This window comes from Pezoporus wallicus, unplaced genomic scaffold, assembly GCF_028554395.1.
Source record: "Pezoporus wallicus isolate ANWC-B61680 ecotype Strahan unplaced genomic scaffold, APGP_CSIRO_Pwel_v1 contig_14817, whole genome shotgun sequence".
Taxonomy (NCBI): domain Eukaryota; kingdom Metazoa; phylum Chordata; class Aves; order Psittaciformes; family Psittacidae; genus Pezoporus; species Pezoporus wallicus.
This window is the reverse complement of record NW_026635952.1, coordinates 1-20,880: the sequence shown is the minus strand read 5'-3', so window position 1 is coordinate 20,880 and position 20,880 is coordinate 1. Positions and strand designations below refer to the sequence as shown.

At 64.1% G+C, this 20,880-nt stretch overlaps 4 protein-coding genes across 4 annotated transcripts; 1 reads left to right on the top strand and 3 right to left on the bottom strand.

Moving 5' to 3' along the window:
* Positions 1-1,682: 1,682 nt before the first annotated feature.
* On the bottom strand, positions 1,683-8,058 carry LOC130593515 (V-type proton ATPase catalytic subunit A-like; the record flags this gene model as incomplete). The annotated part of the gene is made up of 11 exons (XM_057398729.1): positions 7,937-8,058; positions 7,729-7,857; positions 6,758-6,972; positions 6,513-6,650; positions 6,278-6,429; positions 5,357-5,519; positions 5,163-5,271; positions 3,793-3,915; positions 3,590-3,704; positions 3,447-3,510; positions 1,683-1,886 (listed from the first exon to the last, which is right to left on the bottom strand). Coding segments are annotated over exons 1-11 (1,494 nt in total), but the record flags the coding sequence as incomplete, so codon positions are not given.
* Positions 8,059-8,507: 449 nt separating this feature from the next.
* Positions 8,508-9,469, bottom strand: PFDN2 (prefoldin subunit 2). Its single transcript, XM_057398733.1, has 4 exons — positions 9,269-9,469; positions 9,032-9,120; positions 8,823-8,946; positions 8,508-8,695 (listed from the first exon to the last, which is right to left on the bottom strand). The coding sequence occupies exons 1-4, from the start codon at positions 9,452-9,454 to the stop codon at positions 8,516-8,518; spliced, it is 579 nt and encodes a 192-aa protein (XP_057254716.1). The 5' UTR covers positions 9,455-9,469; the 3' UTR covers positions 8,508-8,515.
* A 16-nt stretch (positions 9,470-9,485) lies between these two features.
* NIT1 (nitrilase 1) lies at positions 9,486-11,737 on the top strand. Its single transcript, XM_057398731.1, has 6 exons — positions 9,486-9,516; positions 10,465-10,740; positions 10,813-10,916; positions 11,005-11,138; positions 11,218-11,343; positions 11,474-11,737. Coding segments are annotated over exons 1-6 (906 nt in total). The 5' UTR covers positions 9,486-9,514.
* A 1,188-nt stretch (positions 11,738-12,925) lies between these two features.
* DEDD (death effector domain containing) lies at positions 12,926-20,030 on the bottom strand. Its single transcript, XM_057398730.1, has 5 exons — positions 19,844-20,030; positions 16,285-16,632; positions 14,805-14,912; positions 14,426-14,572; positions 12,926-13,305 (listed from the first exon to the last, which is right to left on the bottom strand). Exons 2-5 carry the CDS (start codon positions 16,607-16,609, stop codon positions 12,929-12,931), a joined length of 957 nt encoding a protein of 318 aa, XP_057254713.1. The 5' UTR covers positions 16,610-16,632; positions 19,844-20,030; the 3' UTR covers positions 12,926-12,928.
* Positions 20,031-20,880: the final 850 nt, after the last annotated feature.

Here is a 20,880-nt window from a genome sequence, read left to right as displayed (position 1 = left end):
TGCACTTTCTGCCATCACTTTTAACATGATGTCTGTAGGAAAGCCAAAGATGCAGGACGGCACAATAAAACAGAGGCAGCAAAAGAGCCATGTTTAGGGGCAGGTAACGCAAGCAGTTATCCCCAGCCATGTCTGTTGTGAAACTAATTAACTTGGAGCAGTTCTAGTCATTGAGTGTGAGAGAAGGGAGGGTTTTGCACTTTAGTCTATTCCTGAGGCTCCATAAGTGTAGAATAAAAGTATATGAAGGGGTCAAAGTTTTATCTGAGAAATTAGACGGGAGAGATTTAAAGGGATTTCCACCACTGCCATTTCTAGAGCTAAAGAGATCCTGGCACTTGTCCAAAAAGAAAGATCTGCTGGTCCCAAGCCCATTAAATTTTATCAGTGATAATACCTCCAAGAAATGCAGCCTTGATGTCACAAATTAGTATCAGAATACTTGTTAAGCATCTTGCAGTAAGGGAAGGGGGTTTCCTAAAATTTTGTCTACATAATTATATCAAAATAATTATTGCAATCATTGAGGAAAAACAGAATGGCCAAACGATCTCATGCTTCCATATCTTATGTTAAATTACCTTTCTCTGTTTTCCTGTTTAGGCAATCTTGGCATGCTAACAGTGTGACAACGATGAAGGTGGCTCTCCCTTACCCATCCCTTACCCATCCCGCACCCATCCCGTACCCATCCCGTACCCATCCCGTACCCATCCCTTACCCTTCCCGATACCATACCTCACCCATCCCGCACCCATCCCGTACCCATCCCTTACCCATCCCTTACCCATCCCTTACCCATCCCGCACCCATCCCGCACCCATCCCTTACCCATCCCTTACCCATCCCGCACCCATCCCTTACCCATCCCGCACCCATCCCTTACCCATCCCTTACCCATCCCGCACCCATCCCTTACCCATCCCGTACCCATCCCGTACCCATCCCGCACCCATCCCTTTCCCATCCCGCTCCCATCCTGCACCCATCCCGTACCCATCCCGCACCCATCCTGCCCATCCTACCCATCCCTTACCCATCCCGCACCCATCCCGTACCCATCCCGCACCCATCCCGCACCCATCCCTACCCATCCCTTACCCATCCCGCACCCATCCCTCCCGCACCCATCCCGTACCCATCCCTTACCCATCCCGTACCCATCCCGTACCCATCCCGCACCCATCCCGCACCCATCCCACCCATACCCATCCCGCACCCATCCCGCACCCATCCCGCACCCATCCCGCACCCATCCCGCACCCATCCCGCACCCATCCCGCACCCATCCCTTACCCATCCCTTACCCATCCCTTACCCATCCCGCACCCATCCTGCACCCATCCCTTACCCATCCCGTACCCATCCTGTACCCATCCCTTACCCATCCCGTACCCATCCCGCACCCATCCCGCACCCATCCCTTACCCATCCCGCACCCATCCCTTACCCATCCCTTACCCATCCCGCTCCCATCCCGCACCCATCCCTTACCCATCCCTTACCCATCCCGCACCCATCCCGCACCCATCCCGCACCCATCCCGTACCCATCCCGTACCCATCCCTTACCCATCCCGTACCCATCCCTTACCCATCCCGTACCCATCCCTTACCCATCCCGTACCCATCCCTTACCCATCCCTTACCCATCCCTTACCCACCCCGCACCCCATATCCCACCTTCCCCACGAGCTGCACGATCTCGGCCAGCTCCTCCTCCTCCTGCAGGATCTCCCGGGCGCGGCTGCGCAGCGCCGGGAACTCGGGGTGCAGGCGCTCGTAGTGGGGCTCCAGCGCCCGCAGGTACCGGCTGTAGCTGATGAGCCAGTTCACGGACGGGAAGTGCTTCCGCTGCGCCAGCTTCTTGTCCAGCCCCCAGAACACCTGGGGACCGGCACAGAGGAGGGGGGGTCACCCGGGGGAGGGGGGGGCATCAGGGGTGGGGGCATCAGGGATTGGGGGGGGGGACCAGGGATGGGGGTCGGGGGGGGTCACACCGGGATGGGGGGGGTCACACAGGGATGGGGGGGGCACCAGGGATGGGGGGGGCACCAGGGATGGGGGTAAGGGAGGGTCACACAGGGATGGGGGGGTCACACAGGGATGGGGGGTCACACAGGGATGGGGGTCGGGGGGGGTCACACAGGGATGGGGGGGGCGCCAGGGATGGGGGTCAGGGGGGTCACACAGGGATTGGGGGGAGCACCAGGGATGGGGGTCGGGGGGGGTCACACAGGGATTGGGGGCACCAGGGATGGGGGTCGGGGGTGGTCACACAGGGATGGGGGGGGCACCAGGGATGGGGGTCAGGGGGGTCACACAGGGATGGGGGGGTCACACAGGGATGGGGGGTCACCAGGGATGGGGGTCGGGGGGGGTCACACCGGGATGGGGGGGGCACCAGGGATGGGGGGGGCACCAGGGATGGGGGTCAGGGAGGGTCACACCGGGATGGGGGGGGTCACACCGGGATGGGGGGGGGTTACCTGGGATGCAGGAGGTCAGGGGGGTCACCAGGGATGGGGGGGGGGCACCAGGGATAGGGGTCAGGGGGGTCACACAGGGATGGGGGTCAGGGAGGGTCACACCGGGATGGGACATGTGGGATGGGGGTCAGGGAGGTTCACATCATAATAGGGGTCAGGGGGACACACTGGGATGTGGATTAGGGGGGGTCACACTGCAGTGGGGGGGTCAGACCGGGATGGGGGGTTCACACCATGGTGTGGGTGGGAGGGGGGGGGTCACACCAGGATGGAGGTCAGAGGGGACACGGGGGATGGGGGTCACGGAGGGTCACACTGCAATAGGGGTCAGGGGAACACACTGCAAGGGGATGGTCAGACAACGATGGGGGGGGTCAGGGGGGGTCACATCGTAATAGGGGCCAGGGGGACACAGTGGGATGGGGATTAGGTGGGTGACACTGCAATGGGGAGGTCAGATGGGGTGGTCACACTGGGATTGGGATGGGGGGGTTACACCAGTATGGGTGTTAGGGGGGTCACACTGCAATGGGGGGGATCAGATAGAGGGGTTGGGGGGGTCACACTGGGATTGGGATGGGAGAGTCACACCAGTATGGGTGTCTAGGGGGTCACAATGCAATAGGGGGGTCAGATGGGGGGGTCGGGGGGGTCACACTGGGATTGGGATGGGGGGGTCACAGCATTGTGGGTGTCAAGAGGGTCACACTGCAATAGGGGGGATCAGATAGAGGGGTCGGGGGGGTCACACTGGGATTGGGATGGGGTCACATCAGTATGGGCGTCAAGGGGGTCACACTGGGATTGAGATGGGGGGGGTCACAATAGTATGGGCGTCAAGGGGGTCACACTGCTATGGGGGGGGTCAGACCATGGGGGGGGGGTCAGTGGGATCACACTGCAATGGGGGTAGAGGGCACCGCACCGTGACTGGGGTCCCCCCTTGCACCCCACTCACCTGCACGATGCCCAGCGTGGCCGAGGTGACAGGGTCGGAGAAGTCCCCTCCCGGGGGTGACACCCTGCAGGGGATGGGGAAGGCGGGTGTGAGGGGTGTCAGGAGGGGGGGTCCACCCCATTCCCCTCATGCCCCCCACTCACGCTCCGATGATGCTGACGCTGCCGTGGCGGGAGGGGTTCCCGAGGCACCGCGCGCGCCCGGCGCGCTCATAGAAGGATGCGAGGCGGGCGCCCAGGTACGCGGGGTAACCGCTGTCTGTGGGGAGCCAGGGTATGGGGGGGGGCATCAGGACAGTGGGGGGGACCCCCCCGGCCCCCCCAAGGCCCCCCAGGTTTGGGCTCACCCGCTGGCATCTCGGCCAAGCGCCCCGAGATCTCGCGCAGCGCCTCGGCCCAGCGCGACGTCGAGTCGGCCATCATGCTGACGTGGTAGCCCATGTCGCGGAAGTACTCGGACAGCGTGATGCCTGCGGCGGGCACGCGGCTTCGCACCAATGTGTGTGCCTGGCACACCCGTTGTGCGTCCCTTGCACACCACTGTGTGCCCATTGCACACCCCTGTGTGCGCCCCTTGCACACCACTGTGTGCCCATTGCACACACTGTGTGTGCCCGTTGCACACCCATTGCACACCCATGTGCGCCCATTGCACACCCATGTGTGTGCCCATTGCACACCCCTGTGTGTGCCCGTTGCACACCCTTTGCACACCCATGTGCACGCCCGTTGCACACCCATTGCACACCCATGTGCGCCCCTTGCACACCCAGGTGTGCCCATTGCACACCCCTGTGTGTGCCCGTTGCACACCCTTTGCACACCCATGTGCACGCCCGTTGCACACCCATTGCACACCCATGTGCGCCCCTTGCACACCCAGGTGTGCCCATTGCACACCCCTGTGTGCACCCGTTGCACACCCACATTGCACACCCATGTGCGCCCATTGCACACCCATGTGTGTGCCCATTGCACACCCCTGTGTGTGCCTGTTGCACACCCATTGCACACCCATGTGCGCCCATTGCACACCCATGTGCACCCATTACACACCCCTGTGTGCACCCATTGCACACCCATTGTGCGTGCTCATTGCACACCCATGTGCACCCATCGCACACCCGTGCCCATTGCACACTCATTGCGCACCCATTGCACACCCATTGTGCGCCCATTGCACACCCCTGTGTTCCCATTGCACTCGTGTGTGCCCGCTGCACAGCCCGGTGCGCCCATTGCACATACTTGTGCACCCATTGCGCACCCATTGTGCACCCATTGCACACCCATGTGTGCCCATTGCACACCCATTATGCACCCATTGCACACCCGTGTGTGCCTTGCACATCCGTGTGTGCCCATTGCACACCCCTGTACACACAATGCACACCCGTGCACCCCTTGCACACCCATGTGCTTCCCTTGCTCACCCCTGTGCACTGATTGCACGCCCCTGTACACCCACTGCACACCCCTGTGCGCCCATTGAACACCCCTGGGCGCCCCTTGAACACCCGTTGCGTGCTCCTTGCACCCCCCTGTGCTCCCATTGCACGCCCCTGTGCATGCCTTGCACACCCACTGTGCTCTCCAGCAACCTCATGGCCACCACCCCTGCGCCCGCAGCCCACGCACGCCGGTGCCTTCGTGTCAAGCGCACACGTGTGCTCACCCGTGCCACAGGCATGACCCGAGCCCACCCTGGCGCACTCACCCGTGTAGATGGAGGCTTCACGCGCGGCCACCGGCATGTTGGAGGTGTTGGCCACCAGCGTCGTGCGCTTCATGATGGTCTCTGTCCTCCCGTCCACCTCCATGGTGAGCTGAGGATGGCGGTACCATGGTCACCGCCGCATCCCCGTCCCCATGGTGCCAGCATCCCTTTGGTACCACCGTCCCCGTGCCCACCTCGGGGAAGTCCCGCAGGACCTCGGACATCTCGTTGCCGCGCTCGCCGCAGCCCACGTAGACGATGACGTCGCTGTTGGAATACTTGGACAAGGACTGGGAGATGACGGTTTTGCCACAGCCGAAAGCGCCGGGGATGGCCGTGGTGCCGCCCTGCACGCACCTGGGGACGGGGGCACGACGGGATGGGGACACGAGGGGTGGACGAGAGCGGTGGCCATGGGGGGCAGAGGGGCTGACCCCACCACACCACTGCAACCCAGTGGAGGTGGGAGGCAGGAGGGATCCTCAGCCCGCATCCCTCGGGACTTCCTGGAGTTAGGGTGACCCTCATGGTCGCCACCCCGAGCCCTGTTCCCAACCCCATCCGTATTCCAACCCTTGTCCCTCTCATCTATACTTGTCCCTTATTCCCATCTCCAGCCCTATCCCTACTTCCATCCCTGTCCCACATCGCTCACTCCCCATCCCTGTCCCCAGCCTATCTCTCTCTGTTCCATATCCCCAATCCCATTCCCTGTCCCTATCCCCATCTCCATCTCTTCCTCTCATTCCCTCTGTGATCTGATCCCTGACCCGTGTCCCCATCCCTAACGCTGCCCCTTATTCCCACCTCCAACCCTATCCCCACTTCCATCCCTGTCCCACATCGCTCTCTCCCCATCCCTGTCTCCAGTCTCTCTCTGTTCCATATCCCCAATGCCATCCCTGTTCCTCATTCCCTGTCCCTATCCTCATTTCCATCCCCTGCCCCTTATTCCCTCTGTGATCTGATCCCTCTCCCAGTGTCCCCAATCCCTAACTCTGCCCCTTCTTCCCACCTCCAACCCTATCCCCACTTCCATCCCTGTCCCACATCGCCACCTTCTGTCTCCATTCCCATCTCTGTCTCCGTCCCCATCTCCCAGCCCCGTTCCCTACGGGAAGAGGGCGTCCAGCACCCGTTGTCCCGTCAGCAGCGGGTGATTCGCCGGCAGCTTCTCCGCCACGGGCCGGGTCTGGCGCACGGGCCAGACCTGCAGCATCGTCAGCTTCTCCGTGGAGCCCTGGAAGTCCAGCTCCAGCACCACGTCCTGGGGACGGGACAGAACGGGACGGGCAGGACCCGCATCCCTCCTCCCCCATCATCACCCCGAGCCCCGGTCCCGGTCCTCACCGAGACGCTGTAGCGCCCGGGGGGGGCGATGTAGGTGACGGTGCCCCGGCTCCGCGGCGGCACCATGATCCTGTGCTGGATGAGCGAGTTCTCCGCCACCGACCCGTAGATGTCTCCACCGGTGAGGTGGCTCCCGACCTATGGGGCAGCCGTGAGGACGAGTGATGGGGCTGCGACCCCCGGGGGGTGCCGGGACAAGGTGGGTTTAAAGGGGGAAGGGGGTGTCCCCACATCGGGCCACGCACCCGGATGTCCTTGCTGGGGGCGAAGTCCCAGTCGAGGTGACGGGCGAGCGCGGGGACGTTGGTGCCCCGCGGGATGTAGATGCTGTGCGTGAGCTCCGCGATGTCCCGCAGCGGGCGCTGGATCCCGTCGAAGATGGAGCCGAGGATGCCGGGACCCAGCTCCACCGAGAGCGGCTTCCCCGTGCGCAGCACCGGGTCCCCCACCTGCACCCCCGCTGCGCCGCGCTCAGGAAAGGGCACCGGGAACACGGGGGGGGGGATCACGGGGCAGGATGGGGGGGACCGGGGGGGGACAGGGAAAGGTGGGGGGGGATAAGGAGGGGACTGGGCAGGATGGGGGGGGACCGGGAAGGACCAGGGAAAGGTGTAGGGGGATAAGGAGGGGACAGGGCAGGATAGGGGGGAGCAGGAAGGACCAGGGAAAGGTGTAGGGAGATAAGGAGGGGACAAGGCACGACGGGGGTAGCGGGAAGGACCAGGGGGGACAGGGAAAGGTGTGGGGGATAAGGAGGGGACTGGGCAGGATGGGGGGAGCGGGAAGGACCAGGGGGTACAGGGAAAGGTGTGGGGGGATAAGGAGGGGAGAGGACATGGGGAAAGGGCAGGATGGGGAGAACAGGAAGGGGACAGGGAGAACAGGACAGGATAGGGTCCCATGTTAGGGTCCAAGAAGAGAGTAGGACAGTGGGGACAGGGCAGCACAGTGGGGACATGGAGGGGACCGGGCAGAGAGAACAGGATAGGATGAGGGGACAGTGAGGACAGGACAGGGAAAATGAGACAGGATGGAAGGACAAGAAAAGGATGGGGGGGGGGACAGGACAGAATCGGGGGAACAGGAAGGGGACAGGATGAGGGAACAGAAAAGGGATGGGGGGACAAGGGAAGATGGCAGGTGACTGGAGGGGGGGTATAGGAGAGTGAAGGGATGCAGGATGGCGGGATGGGGGCACACAGGGGCAGCAGGATACAGGTCTCCTCATAGACCTGGAGCGTGGCCATGTCCCCCTCCAAGCGGATGATCTCCCCCACCAGCTCGGCATGCCCCACGCGCACCAGCTCGTACATGGCTGCTCCCGCCATGCGTGAGGCCGTCACCACTGTGAGGACACCGGGATACGGCACCGTCACTGACCAGCCCCATCCACCAACACCCCCCCCCCCTCCCCGGTGCGGTACCGGGCCCCGAGACGCCGTGGACGGAGCCCATCAGGCTCTCACGCTCAGCCTCGTCCAGCCGCGGTGCCCTGGTCCCCTCCATGGTGTCCTCTGCCAGCCCCGGTGGCACCGGTGTTATATGGGGCCGGCGGCCGCAGGGAACCGGCCGGGCCCGGTGGCGGTGACGCCGCAGGCGGGGGCTGTGTACAGTCAACAGCGCGGTGCCACGTGCCAGCGCGCACCGGTACGCACCGGCTTCGGCAGGGGCACGGTGACACCGTCCCTGCCCGCTGCCACCACCTCCCAGCACCCCCACATTCATCCCCCGTCCCCCCAAGAACCCCTTCCCCTGTCTTTTGGGGCCCACCCCCCCCCCCCCATGGCACCCATCACCCCCATCCTCACCCATCACCACTGCTGAGGGGGAGCTCTGGAGGTCGCTTGGGGCAAAACAGGTGGGTCTGAGCCTATATGGGGCTGCACCCCCTTTCCCTCCACCCCCCACCCCAGCCCCCTTAGCGCCCACAACCAAAGGGGGGAAAAAAACCCAACATTTATTTAACAAAAGCACAATGAGGAGGAGGAAGCCGGGACCCGGCGCTACGAGACCAGGACCCCGGCAGAGCCTCCCTTGGCCGCGGCCCCCCCGGCCCCGTCGCCGGGCGGCTGCCGGGGCTCGTCCTCGCCCACCAGGCGGATCTGGTGCTGCTCCCGGAACTCGTTCAGCTCCCGGCCCTTGGCCTGCAGCTGCTGGTTCAGCGTCGCGATGATTTTGCTGATCTGGAGGTGGGGGGGGGGGGGGGGGGGCAAGGGGAAGGTAAAAGCGGCTCCCCCGATGGTGGTGGGGGGGGGGGTACGGGGCACACATACGGGATGGGGACCCCCGAACCCCCCCCGTTTCCCTGACCTGCTCCTTGTTGCTCTCCAGCGCAGGCAGCACCTCCTTGACCGTGCGCTCCACCAGGATGCCCCCCACCATCCGGTAACACTTCCGCGTGGGGTCCACGTCCCGCAGGGTCTCAATGACGAGGCTGGGGGGGGACGGAGGGACACGGGCACGCTGCGGGTGAGGCCCGGAACAGACCCCCCGGACCCATCCCCGTGTCCGAGCCCCACCTGTGCTCGTTGAGCTCCAGCTCCAGCTCCGCCGCCTTCGAGGCGAGGCCGCGCTGCTCCTGCCGCAGCCGGTTGAACCGAGCCACGACCTGCGCGGACAGGGCCGTGAGGGGGGGGGGCACCGCAGACCCCGCCCCACTGCCAGCACCACCCCCACCACCACCCTCCCTCCTCCTCCTCCTCCTCCGGGACCCCCCGATCCCGATCCCGATCCCGGTCCCGATCCCGGTCCCGGACCTGCTCCGCGGTGGGCGCCTTCCCCCCGCCCGCCGCCGGCCGCCCCTTCCCGCTGTCCGCCATCTTGCCCCCGCCTCCCCAGCCCGCAGCCACGCCCCCTTCCGGCGGGAAGCGGAAGTAAGGCGAGGCGGGCGCCATGTTTGTGTGGGGCAGCGGAGCCCGGCGTTGAGGCGCTGCTGGCGCCATCTTTGTTGAGGGCACGGGGGGGGGACTTTGCTCCGGGACCCGAGGTGCCGCCGGTGGCGCATGTACGGGGGGGGGGGACGGGAGAGGGACCGGGGAGGGGGGGTTTGGGGCAAATGGGGCCATTGAGGGGGGGTTCTGATGTGGGGCACAACTGGGGCAGTTTGGGGGGGGGTTGGAGCACGTTTGGGGTGCTGGGGGTAATTTGGGGGTGCTGGGGGCAGTTTGGGGCGCTGGGGCAGATTTGGGGTGCTGGGGCTGTTGGGGTCTGGCCTGGAGTAGAGCTGGGTCAGTTTAGGGGGTGCTGGGGGCACTTTTGGGGCTGGCCTGGGGCATTTTGGGGCGTTCTGAGGCAGTTATGGGGTGCTGGAGGCGGTTTGAGTGGTGCCGGGGGCAGTTTTGGGGTGCTGGGGGCAGTTTGAGGGGGTGCTGAGGGCAGTCTTGGGGTGCTGGGGGCAGTTTGGGTTGCTGGGGGCAGTTTTGGGGGTGCTGAGGGCAGTTTGAGTGGTGCTAAGGGCAGTTTCGGGGTGCTGGGGACAGTTTGAATGGTGCTGGGAGCAGTTTTGGGGTGCTGGGGGCAGTTGGGGTCTGGCCTGGGCACTGCTGGGGCAGTTTTGGGGGTGCTGAGGGCATTTTTGGGGTGCGGGTGCAGTTTGAGTGGTGCTGGGGGCAGTTTGAGGGGGTTCTGGGTACAGTTTTGGGGTGCTGAGGGCAGTTTTGGAGTGCTAAGGGCAGTTTTGGGATGATGGGGGCAGTTTTGGGGGTGCCGGGGGCAGCTTTGGGGTGCTGGGGGCAGCTTTGGGGTGCTGGGGGCAGTTTTGGGGGTGCCAGGGGCAGTTTTGGGGTGCTGGGGGCAGTTTTGGGGGTGCCGGGGGCAGTTTTGGGGTGCTGGGGGGTGTTCCCCCCCCAGGCCCCTGTGCAGTGTCAATCCCGTAGCCATGGGACCGTGTCCTGTCCCCCTCCCAAGCCCCATCCTGGGCTGTGCCCCCCATCCCCACCCGTGTCGTCCCCAGGCTGAGCGCCCTGTGCCGCCCGCGCCCCGGTGCCGCCCTGTGCCGCGCCATGGCCACGAAGCCGCTGGTGGCCGTGGGCCAGGTGACCTCAACGCCGGACAAGGAGCAGAACTTCACGTCCTGTGCCGGGCTGGTGCGGGAGGCGGCTCGGCGCGGCGCTTGCCTCGTCTTCCTCCCCGAAGGCTTCGACTACATCGGCGGCGACCCGGCGCAGACGCTGAGCCTGGCCGAGGGGCTGGATGGGGCCCTGATGGGGCGCTACGCGGAGCTGGCCAGGTACCACGCACCGGCGTTGGTTGGAGCTGGGGGTCCCGGTGGAACCGGTGTCACCGATGGTGCCTATCGCAGGGACTGCGGCGTGTGGTTGTCCTTGGGCGGCTTCCACGAGCGCGGCCGGGACTGGGCGAGCACGCAGCGCATCTACAACTGCCACGTGCTGCTGGACTCCACCGGTGAGACACCCCCCCCCTCGCCCCAAAGCTCTGCCCCACTGATATCGGGGCTCCCCGTTTGCCCCTTCACCCCCTCCTGTCCCCCCAGGGCGCCTGGTGGCCGCGTACAGGAAGACCCACCTGTGTGACGTGGAGCTGGAGGGCCGCGTGTCCATGAAGGAGAGCAGCTTCACCAACCCCGGCACCGAGATCGTGGCGCCGGTCAGCACGCCGGCGGGCAAGGTACGGCACGGGCCGGTACCCGGGGCCCCTCTCGCGGCCCAGCACCGCGTCCTCACCAACGTGTTCCCCCCACCACCAGCTCGGCCTCTCCATCTGCTACGACTTGCGGTTCCCTGAGCTCTCGCTGGCGCTGCAGCGTGCCGGCGCCGAGATCCTCACCTACCCTTCGGCCTTCACCGTGCACACAGGCTCAGCGCACTGGGAGGTGAGTGCAGACCCACCTGGGAGCAACCCTGCAGCCACAATGAGGATAAAACCCCCCTTTTTTTAGGGGTATTTAAGGGGCACAACTGCCCCCTCTCGAGCTGTGTTTGGTAGCGCCACATCCCCGGCAGGTTCTGCTGCGTGCCAGGGCCATCGAGAGCCAGTGCTACGTGGTGGCGGCGGCCCAAACCGGGAAGAACCACGAGCACCGGACGTCCTATGGTCACTCACTGGTCGTGGACCCGTGGGGGGCTGTGGTGGCCCAGTGCCACGAGGGGCCAGGGCTCTGCTACGCCGAGATCGACCTCGAGTACCTGCACCGCATCCGGCGCGAGATCCCGGTGCAGAGCCACCGCCGGCACGACCTCTACGGCACCGTGGGGCTGGTGCCATGAGCCACGGCAGAGCCACACTGACTCCATTGCAGGCCGTTTCTCCCCAGATCACAGCAGCAGGATGCACTTAGGGGGCAGCAGGAGGGCTCCCAACCCCATCAGCCCGGTTTGGGGGTCCCGGTGCTCGGTGGTGGGGGGGGCGGCGGCGCTGTGGAAGGAAGGAGCCGGATGCTGCAGTAGATGTTTATTTCAAGAAACCCAAAAAGCTACACAGGGATTATGATGTTTGAGTGGAGCTTAAAAAATACAGAAGTCACAGAAATTACACCAAGTTGTGCCGGAACTGTCCATAAGCAGAGGATTTGGGGGGGGGGTCCCCACACTTACACACACGAGTCCTGGGGGGGGGGGGGGGCGGCCTCCCCTACCCCAAGGGGTCATCACCATGTGGGGATGGGGAGAAACACCACGAAACCAGGATGGAGCTGGAACCCCCCCACCCCATTCCCAACTATGGGAGCTGCAAGGGTTGGGGGGGGGGGCATGGACCACACACTGCAGCCAACCCCCCCCACCGAGTGCAGGCAGGGGCTCAGCTGCCTGCTGCCAGCAACAGGCAGGGCAGGGTGCCCCAACCTGCCCCAGTGTGTCCCTGTTGGCAGCTGGGGTGTGGGGGGGGGGTGTGGGGGGGGGGGAATCCCTCGGCGCTGGTCCTGCCCCCCCCTGGGCCCTGCAGGGGAGGGGGACACGAAGGCACATGGTCCGGGGGACGCCGCGGGGACGGTTTTACTCCTGAGAAACCCACCGAGGCGACAGGGAGGAGGAGGAGGATGGAGGGGGAGGATGAAGAGAAACAGAGGGGGGGACACAACGTGGCTGCCCCCAGAGCCCCCCCCCCAACCCCGTGATGGTCACATAGGGCAAGAGGGGGACAAAGCCACCATGGGGCTGAGCCCACCCGGCCCCAAATCTCGGCTGGCGCCAGCACTGAGGTGCCCCAGGCAGGAATTTGCCTTTTTTCGGTTGGTTTTAATGGATAGAAAATAAGGGGGGGGGGAAGGGGGGGTGTGGGCGTGTGTGACAGGAACAGGGGGAGGGGGACACATCAGGGCCTCTCCCCACAGCTCCAACCCCACCGATGGGACGGGGTGGGAGGGGTTCCACCATTGTTTTCTCCCTTAAGGAAAAGCAACCCCCCCTTCTCAAGAAGAAGCCCCCCCCCCCCCCATCATCTCCACGGAAGGGGCTGCATCAAGGAGCCGTCTGCAGCATCAAGTTCCTCAGGAGTTTCTGGCGCCCGACCTCGTAATCCTCCTCGTCCACATTGACCAGCAGTTTGATGGCTTCGTGGCCCACGGCTTGCTTGAGCGAGTCCGTGATGAAGACGCCCTTGAGGGCTTCCAGCAAGGAGCCGTTGATGTAATCGCGCCAGAAGGCGTCGAGGTAGGTGAGCTCTGAGAACTTTATGTCACAGATGATGGAGCCCAGGTCCCGGGACTTGAGGATGGTGTTGGCCTGGTTGAAACGCTCGAACTGGCGCTCCAAAGGGTCCTGCTTGTTGGAGAAGACGTTGCCCTGAAGCGCCGTCTCGTGCTGGCAGTACTCGGCTCGCACTCGCAGGCGGATGTCTGGGGAGAGGGGGGACGGATGGAGAGGGTGGTCATTGCTCTGAGCTCCACAAAGCCCCACACTGAACCCCCCAAAGCCCCACATTGAGCTCCCCCCAAAGCCCCACACTGACCCCCCAAAGCACCACATTGAGCTCCCCCAAAAGCCCCACATTGACCCCCCAAAGCACCACATTGAGCTCCCCCAAAAGCCCCACACTGAGCTCCCCCCAAAGCCCCACACTGAGCTCCCCTCAAAGCCCCACACTGAGCCCCCCCAAAGCCCCACATTGAGCTCCCCCCAAAGCCCCACACTGAGCCCCCCCAAAGCCCCACATTGAGCTCCCCCCAAAGCCCCACACTGGGCCCCCTCAAAGCCCCACACTGAGCCCCCCAAAGCCCCACATTGAGCTCCCCCAAAGCCCCACATTGAGCTCCCCCAAAGCCCCACACTGAGCTCCCCTCAAAGCCCCACACAGAGCCCCCCCAAAGCCCCACACTGAGCTCCCCCAAAGTCCCACATTAAGCCTCCCCAAAGCCCCACACTGAGCTCCCCAAAGCCCCACATTCAGCCCCCTCAAAGCCCCACACTGAGCTCCCCAAAGCCCCACATTCAGCCCCCTCAAAGCCCCACACTGAGCCCCCTCAAAGCCCCACACAGCTCCCCAAAGCCCCACATTCAGCCCCCTCAAAGCCCCACACTGAGCCCCCCAAAGCCCCACACTGAGCTCCCCAAAGCCCCACACTGAGCTCCCCAAAGCCCCACATTCAGCCCCCTCAAAGCCCCACACTGAGCCCCCTCAAAGCCCCACACAGCTCCCCAAAGCCCCACATTCAGCCCCCTCAAAGCCCCACACTGAGCCCCCCAAAGCCCCACACTGAGCTCCCCAAAGCCCCACACTGAGCTCCCCCCAAAGCCCCACATTAAGCCTCCCCAAAGCCCCACACTAAGCCTCCCCAAAGCCCCACACTGAGCTCCCCAAAGCCCCACATTCTGCCCCCTCAAAGCCCCACACTGAGCTCCCCAAAGCCCCACATTCAGCCCCCTCAAAGCCCCACACTGAGCCCCCGAAAGCCCCACACTGAGGCCCCCAAAGCCCCACATTGAGCACACACACACACACACCCCCCAGCTCCTTACCACAGGTCTGCTTCTCCTTGGGGTCCGGCGTCGCCGACTTCCTCCTCTTGCGCTGACTGCCCAGGAGGGTCCTGCTGCGCCCGGGCCTCTTGGTACAGATCTGGGGTCCCGCCGCGGAGCAGCAGACCACAGGGTGGTGGGGAGGCACTGCAGGGGTGGGGGGAACGACACGGTCAGGGACACAGAGACACCCCCCAGGCCCCACTGGGGCACCCTCCAGATCCATGTTGGAGCATCCTCTTTATCCCCAGCACCCAGCTCCATCCCTCGATCCTGTGCGAACCCAAAGGGGGAGCTCAAATCACATCCCCCACCCCAAACCAAGCAGCCCCCCAAGCCCTGGGGGACAATCCCGATGGGGTGACCCCGCAGCACCCACCTGATTTCTGGGGGTGGCCGAGGCCGTGCTCGGTGTCGCCGTGCGCGCGCGGCGTCACGTAGCGGATGGACGTCTCCTCCAGGTACTTGTCCACCAGGTCCGGACACACTGGGAAAGAGAAGGAAAAGTGGGAATCCCATGGGAAGCTGCTCAAGGAACATCGTGGGGGGGGAGCAGAGCTGAGCCGGGGAGAGCACGGGGCTGTCCTGTCCTTGGCTCCCTCACATCCTGCTGGCCAAGGCTGGGTCTCACCCCCCAGGTACCTCCCTCTGTGCCTTCACCCCTGGCCTGCAGCTGGATTCCAGATCAATCTGCTCCTTTCCGGAGCCATGAATGAGAATGAGGCAGGAGGAGACAGACCTGCAGGGTCTGGAAGGACACGGGAGCAGGGAATGCTCACTATGGACCCATCAATCCGTGCTCTGGAGCTGCAAATGGGGCTACAAACCCCATGGGAGATGCCTCTCCTAATAAAGCCAGCGGAAATCCTACTTTTGGGCATTCGATGAAACCATTTCCACAGCAATGGGGTCTCCTGAGCACCAAGCACTGCTCCTCTGACAGCGTGAACACCAAGCTCCGACCACCCTGGTACCATCCTCCCCATTAACCTACCCCAAAACCCCATGGGGAAGCTGCCAGCTCCCACCACAGGGGGCCCAGCAGCCAGGACCCCCCCTCAAGTGAGATTTTGGCCCCAAAAAGCTGCTGGAGAACCCCCAGAAACAGCGTTGAGACACCCAAAAACCCTCCAGGACAAGGGCACAGAGAGGCACAGATGAACCCCGCGGAACCAGCACCAGGCTGTTTTCAGGGCCTGCCTCCACTTGCTGCTTTCCAGGGAATGGTGTGAGCAGGAACCAGGAGTGGGGAACTGCTGGAACGGCCACAAAAGGCCAATTATCCAGAGGTGAAGCAAAGATGCAAATTCCAAGGGTGAATCCTGCCGGAGCAACTCCCTGCTCCAGGTGATGGTCTCTGCACTGTACATTGAGGGGTGATGACCCCAAAAGGGTCTTGGGGGCTCTGAGCCAGGAGAGAAGCAGGGGAAAAGGGGCAGAAGAGGAGGGTTTGGGGCATCCCGATGGAAAACAGGTGAAGAAAGCCCTGGATATGGATAGGCCTCTGTGTGTGTTGCTCATCGCAGTGCTGACAGCACCCACAGCATCCCCCATGGCAACGGGAGGGTTGGAACTGGAAGATCTTAAGGTCCTTTCCAACCCAACCCATTCCAGGACCTCACTCCAGAGGGGATGTGGGGCCAAAAGCATCATTTCCCTACAACCCAGAGCCTAGCAGCAGGCACTGGGAGAAGCGGGAGGCACTCTCTGCCGCTACAGCCCAAAACGACTCCTTACCCCCCAAACCCACCCATGGGTGCTTGCTAAACCCCATCACCCCCCCCCCCACACCACCACCCCCCCCTTTGCCTTTCAATGGGTCCTTCTAAGCTTGCATGGAGGCGCTGCGTGGCACTCACCGGCGCGCCGGCGCTTGAGGGTGACGTAGGGCAGCAGGTCGTGGCGGGTGATGATGCGCAGGAGCTGCAGGACCTGGCGGAAGTTGGTCTCGTCGCAGCGGCCCTGGCGCTCCAGCGCCAGCAGGAAATCCCTGCCGCTGCGGATCATGCCCCGCTCGTAGTCGTCGATGACGTCCACGAAGAGGAAGGAGAGGACGCGCACGTCGCGGTGCGTCAGGTGCGTGCCCACGATGTCGAACATGCGGTGCAGGCTGTAGAGCCCGTGCTCGCGGTCGCCGCGCTCCTCCGGCCACGCCTGCGCCCGGCTCCGCTTGAAGGCGGCCATCGTCGCCCGGCAGCGCCTCGAGCCTGAGAGGCAACGGAGACGGGGTTGAACCCAAGCCTCATGGACGCTCCCTCTGCGTCCCAAAACTGAAGCTCCTTCTCTATGGATGCTCTCTTTGCATCCCACCACTGCAGCTCCTTGCCCATGGATGCTCTCTCTGCATCCCACCACTGCAGCTCCATCCCCACGAATGCTCTCTTTGCATCCCACCACTGCAGCTCCTTGCCCATGGATGCTCTCTCTGCATCCCACCACTGCAGCTCCATCCCCACGAATGCTCTCTTTGCATCCCACCACTGCAGCTCCTTCCCCATGGATTCTCCCTGTGCATCCCACCGCTGCAGCTCTATCCCTATGGACGTTCCCTCTACATCCCACCACTGCAGCTCCATCCCTATGGATGCTCCCTGTGCATCCCACCACTGCAGCTCCATCCCCACGAATGCTCTCTTTGCATCCCACCACTCTAGCTCCTTCCCCATGGATGCTCCCTGTGCATCCCACCGCTGCAGCTCTATCCCTATGGACGCTCCCTCTACATCCCACCACTGCAGCTCCATCCCTATGGATGCTCCCTCTGCATCCCACCACTGCAGCTCTATCCCCATGGATTCTCCCTCTGCATCCCACCACTGCAGCTCCTTCCCCATGGATTCTCCCTCTGCACCCCCCTCCCCATGGATGCTCCCTCTGCATCCCACCACTGCAGCTCCTTCCCCATGGATTCTCCCTCTGCATCCCACCACTGCAGCTCAGCCTCTCTGCCACTGGAGCATCCCACACTGACGGGCTGGGACCATCCTGGCTCTGCCAGCACCAACTCCGCCACGTTACCATGAACCAACCCCCCCCCAGCTCCAGGCTCTGGGGCTCAAGGGCAGGACCTGTGTCCCTGTTGGAGCCCAATGACCCCCACGGGCACTGGATGGCACCGAAACATCAAGGGAGGAGGAAATGGGGTGCCCAGCAGGTCCGGGCCTGTTGGGCTTCAAAGCCGAGCGAGGAGCAGCGGCCTCGTCAGACCGGCTGCTCCCGGCTCTGCCACCACCCAGCACCGGCACTCACACCCACCCAGCACCCCGTGCATCCCGGTGACACCGGGCACCTGGGGCCGGCACCACAACGCACTCGAGCTCTGTGGGAGCAGAGCCAGCTCCAGCCCTGGTCCGGCGCTGGGAGCTCCCTCCTGGCTCAGCCGGCTCCAGAGCCGCTTCCCCCTGGTTACTGTTCCCAAAGCAGAGAGGCGACGGCGGCGTAAACACGGGATACCAGCAGGAATCTCCCAGCTATTCCCGGCACAGCCGGTGACTCACGCGCTGGGAGGCACCGGAGGGCTCCCGAGCGCTTTGGATTCCTCTTGCAAGATGCAAATAGCTCCAGTGGAAGATGCGTGGAGCTGCTCCCAGCGGTCCGGGCACACTGCGAGCGGATCGCTCCGCTCTCCTCAACCTTGGGAATGCTGTGTTCTGAAGAGGCCTTTCCCAGGAGCCACAGCAGCAGCAGCAGCAGCACATGGAATCATGGAACCAACCCGGCTGGAAAAGCCCTTTAAGCTCATCCTGGCCAACCGTTCCCCAGCACTGCCAAGGCCATCACTAACCCATGGCACCGAGGGATTGGGAACGCTTCCAGGGATCCCAGCACTGCCCTGGACAGCCTGTCCCAATGCCCAACCTTTTGGGGAAGGAAAGGCACAGGAACTCAGCCAAACAAAACCCTTGCGGTGAGCAGCGTTAACCTGAGAGCACCCACGCCAGCACGGTCCCATCCAGACCGGGTTGGTGTCGTGGTACCGGTGCTGACCGGTGCCTGCCGGGTCACTGCTGCAGCCCCAAGCGTGTTGATACCACAACAGGAGCCTGACCTCTGTCCCCAGAGCCCGGAGCTGCTCTCGGGACCTTTCACCAGGGCAGAGGTTTGGTTTGGTCCCAACCACGCTGGGTTTTCCCTTCCAGGCACCAGGGGATTCCAGCGGGAGGGGAAGATGGGAAGGAAGAGATCCCAGCTTGCCCTCACCTCCGGCTCCCCTCCTGCCTTAACCCCGCAGCACCGATACCCTGAGAAAAGCCTTAAATCCCTTGGATTGCCTGGAGGAGCAGCCAGAGCGGCCCCTGACCGGCGGCAAGGGGGGGGACAGGAGGCTCAGACACCCGGCACCAACCACCCTCAGCCTCCAGGGTCATTCCTGCACTGGAAGGTGAACAGGAAAAACAAGCTCTGGGTGCCCTGCACTTCACCAAAGCCGGCGCCCTGCTCCTCCTGGTGCCCGTTGGGGGTTTCTGGGGTGTCCATCCCAGAGCCCCCGCTCCTCGCAGCGCATCCCTGCCCGCACAAGTCCCAAACCCCGAGGGGATGGATCCAGAGCCATAGAGAGCCATTCAGGGGTGCTGGGTGAGGAGAACCCCCCCATGTGCTGGGAGCACCCCCAGGGCAGGGGCATGGGAGGGATCCTGCCCCACTGCTGCGCTCTGAGGCCCCATATCCTGCATCCGGCTCTGGGGCAGCAGCACCAGAGGGACGTGGAGCTGCTGGAGCGAGGCCACGGAGCTGCTGCGAGGGCTGGAGCAGCTCTGCCATGGAGCCAGGCTGAGAGAGCTGGGCTGGGGCAGCCTGGAGAAGAGAAGGCTCCTGAAGGGGAGACCTGAGAGCAGCTCCAGTGCCTGAAGGGGCTGCAGGAAACCTGGAGAGGGGCTTGGGACAAGGGATGTAGGGACAGGACATGGGGATTGGCTTCAGGAGAAGGAAGAGGAAGCACTCGGCCACGCTGCGTCACCACACACAGTGTCTGTAACCACATGAGAACAAGCCCGATGCAGAAGCAGCTCTGCTGGGCACTGCTCTGGGGTAAGATCGAGGAGTTATGGTGCATGGAGGATGCTGAACTTCACCCCATCGCCTCATCTAACTCCTGCCACCACCAGCCTCCATTTCCAACACCACCAGCACCGAGGAACAGCTCCCCCCCGGGTACCTGGACACCAACATTCCAAAGCCCTGGAGCTGCTCTCCCGGAGCCTCCCCCACACACACACCACTTGGGCCATGGACACAGCTTCACCCATGAGCAAAAGGAACACGGGTCGGGATCCACCTGCAGCCAAAGCTTCCCAAGCATCCCCAGCCAGGACTATTGGAGGTATCAACCCCCCCTGAGGCTCACATATCCATCCTGGAACAGCTCCATCCAGAAGAAGGAATGGGTGACACACGCACAAAACACGAAGGAGCACCCACCTCAGAGAGGAGCTCTGATATCCCGGCTTCCCACAGCGGCCGTGCTGGATGGAGGCTTCTATCCCCTTTGCTCCTTGACTTCTTCCACCGGCTGCAGGTTCCTGGTGGCTCTTGCAGCGCCGGAGCCAAACTTCCAGAGCCGGATTCGGGGGTGATTTGCCAGAAGCCACCCAATTATTTGGCTCCCCCCCCCCAAAAAAAAAGCCTGGGGTGTTTTTGCCCCCCCCTATTCAATAACCGATGGGTTCGGGGAGGACGAGGGAAGTCCCAGCGCTCGCCCTGCGCTCTCTACCTCATGCCTCGTTCCACGACCCCGCTGCTGAGGAGCCGCCTCCCTGCTCCCTTCCTCCTGAGCTGCTCCCTCGGCGCGGCTGCTGCTGCCGAGCGCCTCGGAGGGTGGGGGGGGGAAGCGAGAACCTCGCCTCGGAGCCGGGTTAGCCCCGCACACCGCGGCCCATACCGGCCCCTCCGCGCTCACCAACAACCGGGGGGGGGCGGAAAGGGGGAGCCGGGCCTGGGGCCTCCTGCTCGGACGCTCTCTGCTCCGGTACAAGCCAAGTTAAAGCCCCCGGAGCTGCACCCCAAAGCGCGGGGGCTGCGGGTAGGAGCGATGCTCGCCCCGACCCCTCCCGGTTACCGGCTCCAGCCCCCCGCAGCCGGGGGGGAAGGGAACAAGCCCTGCGAAGCCTCCCGGCCCAAAGCGCGGCCGCGGCGCCGTTCTCCGCCGCAAAGAGCCCGGTTCGGCGGCTCCGCGGGGCTCTGCTGCGCGGCCCCGCTAGGCCGCCATCCCCCGGCGCCCGAGGCCTCTCTGCGCTGGCCCTGCCCGGTACCGGATGACGCCGAGGTGTGTGCGGAACCGCCTGCTCCCGGGCCCGTCCCTCACCCGCACGCACAGCCCCTCACGCTGCCCTCGCCATAGCCGCGGCCCGGCCCGGCCCCGCTGCACCGCCCCGTCACGGCCGGCCCAGGCTCGGCGCCGCCATGTTGGCTCCGTCCGCTCCGCTCCCCGCTCGCAAGCGGCCGCGGCGGCTCCGGCG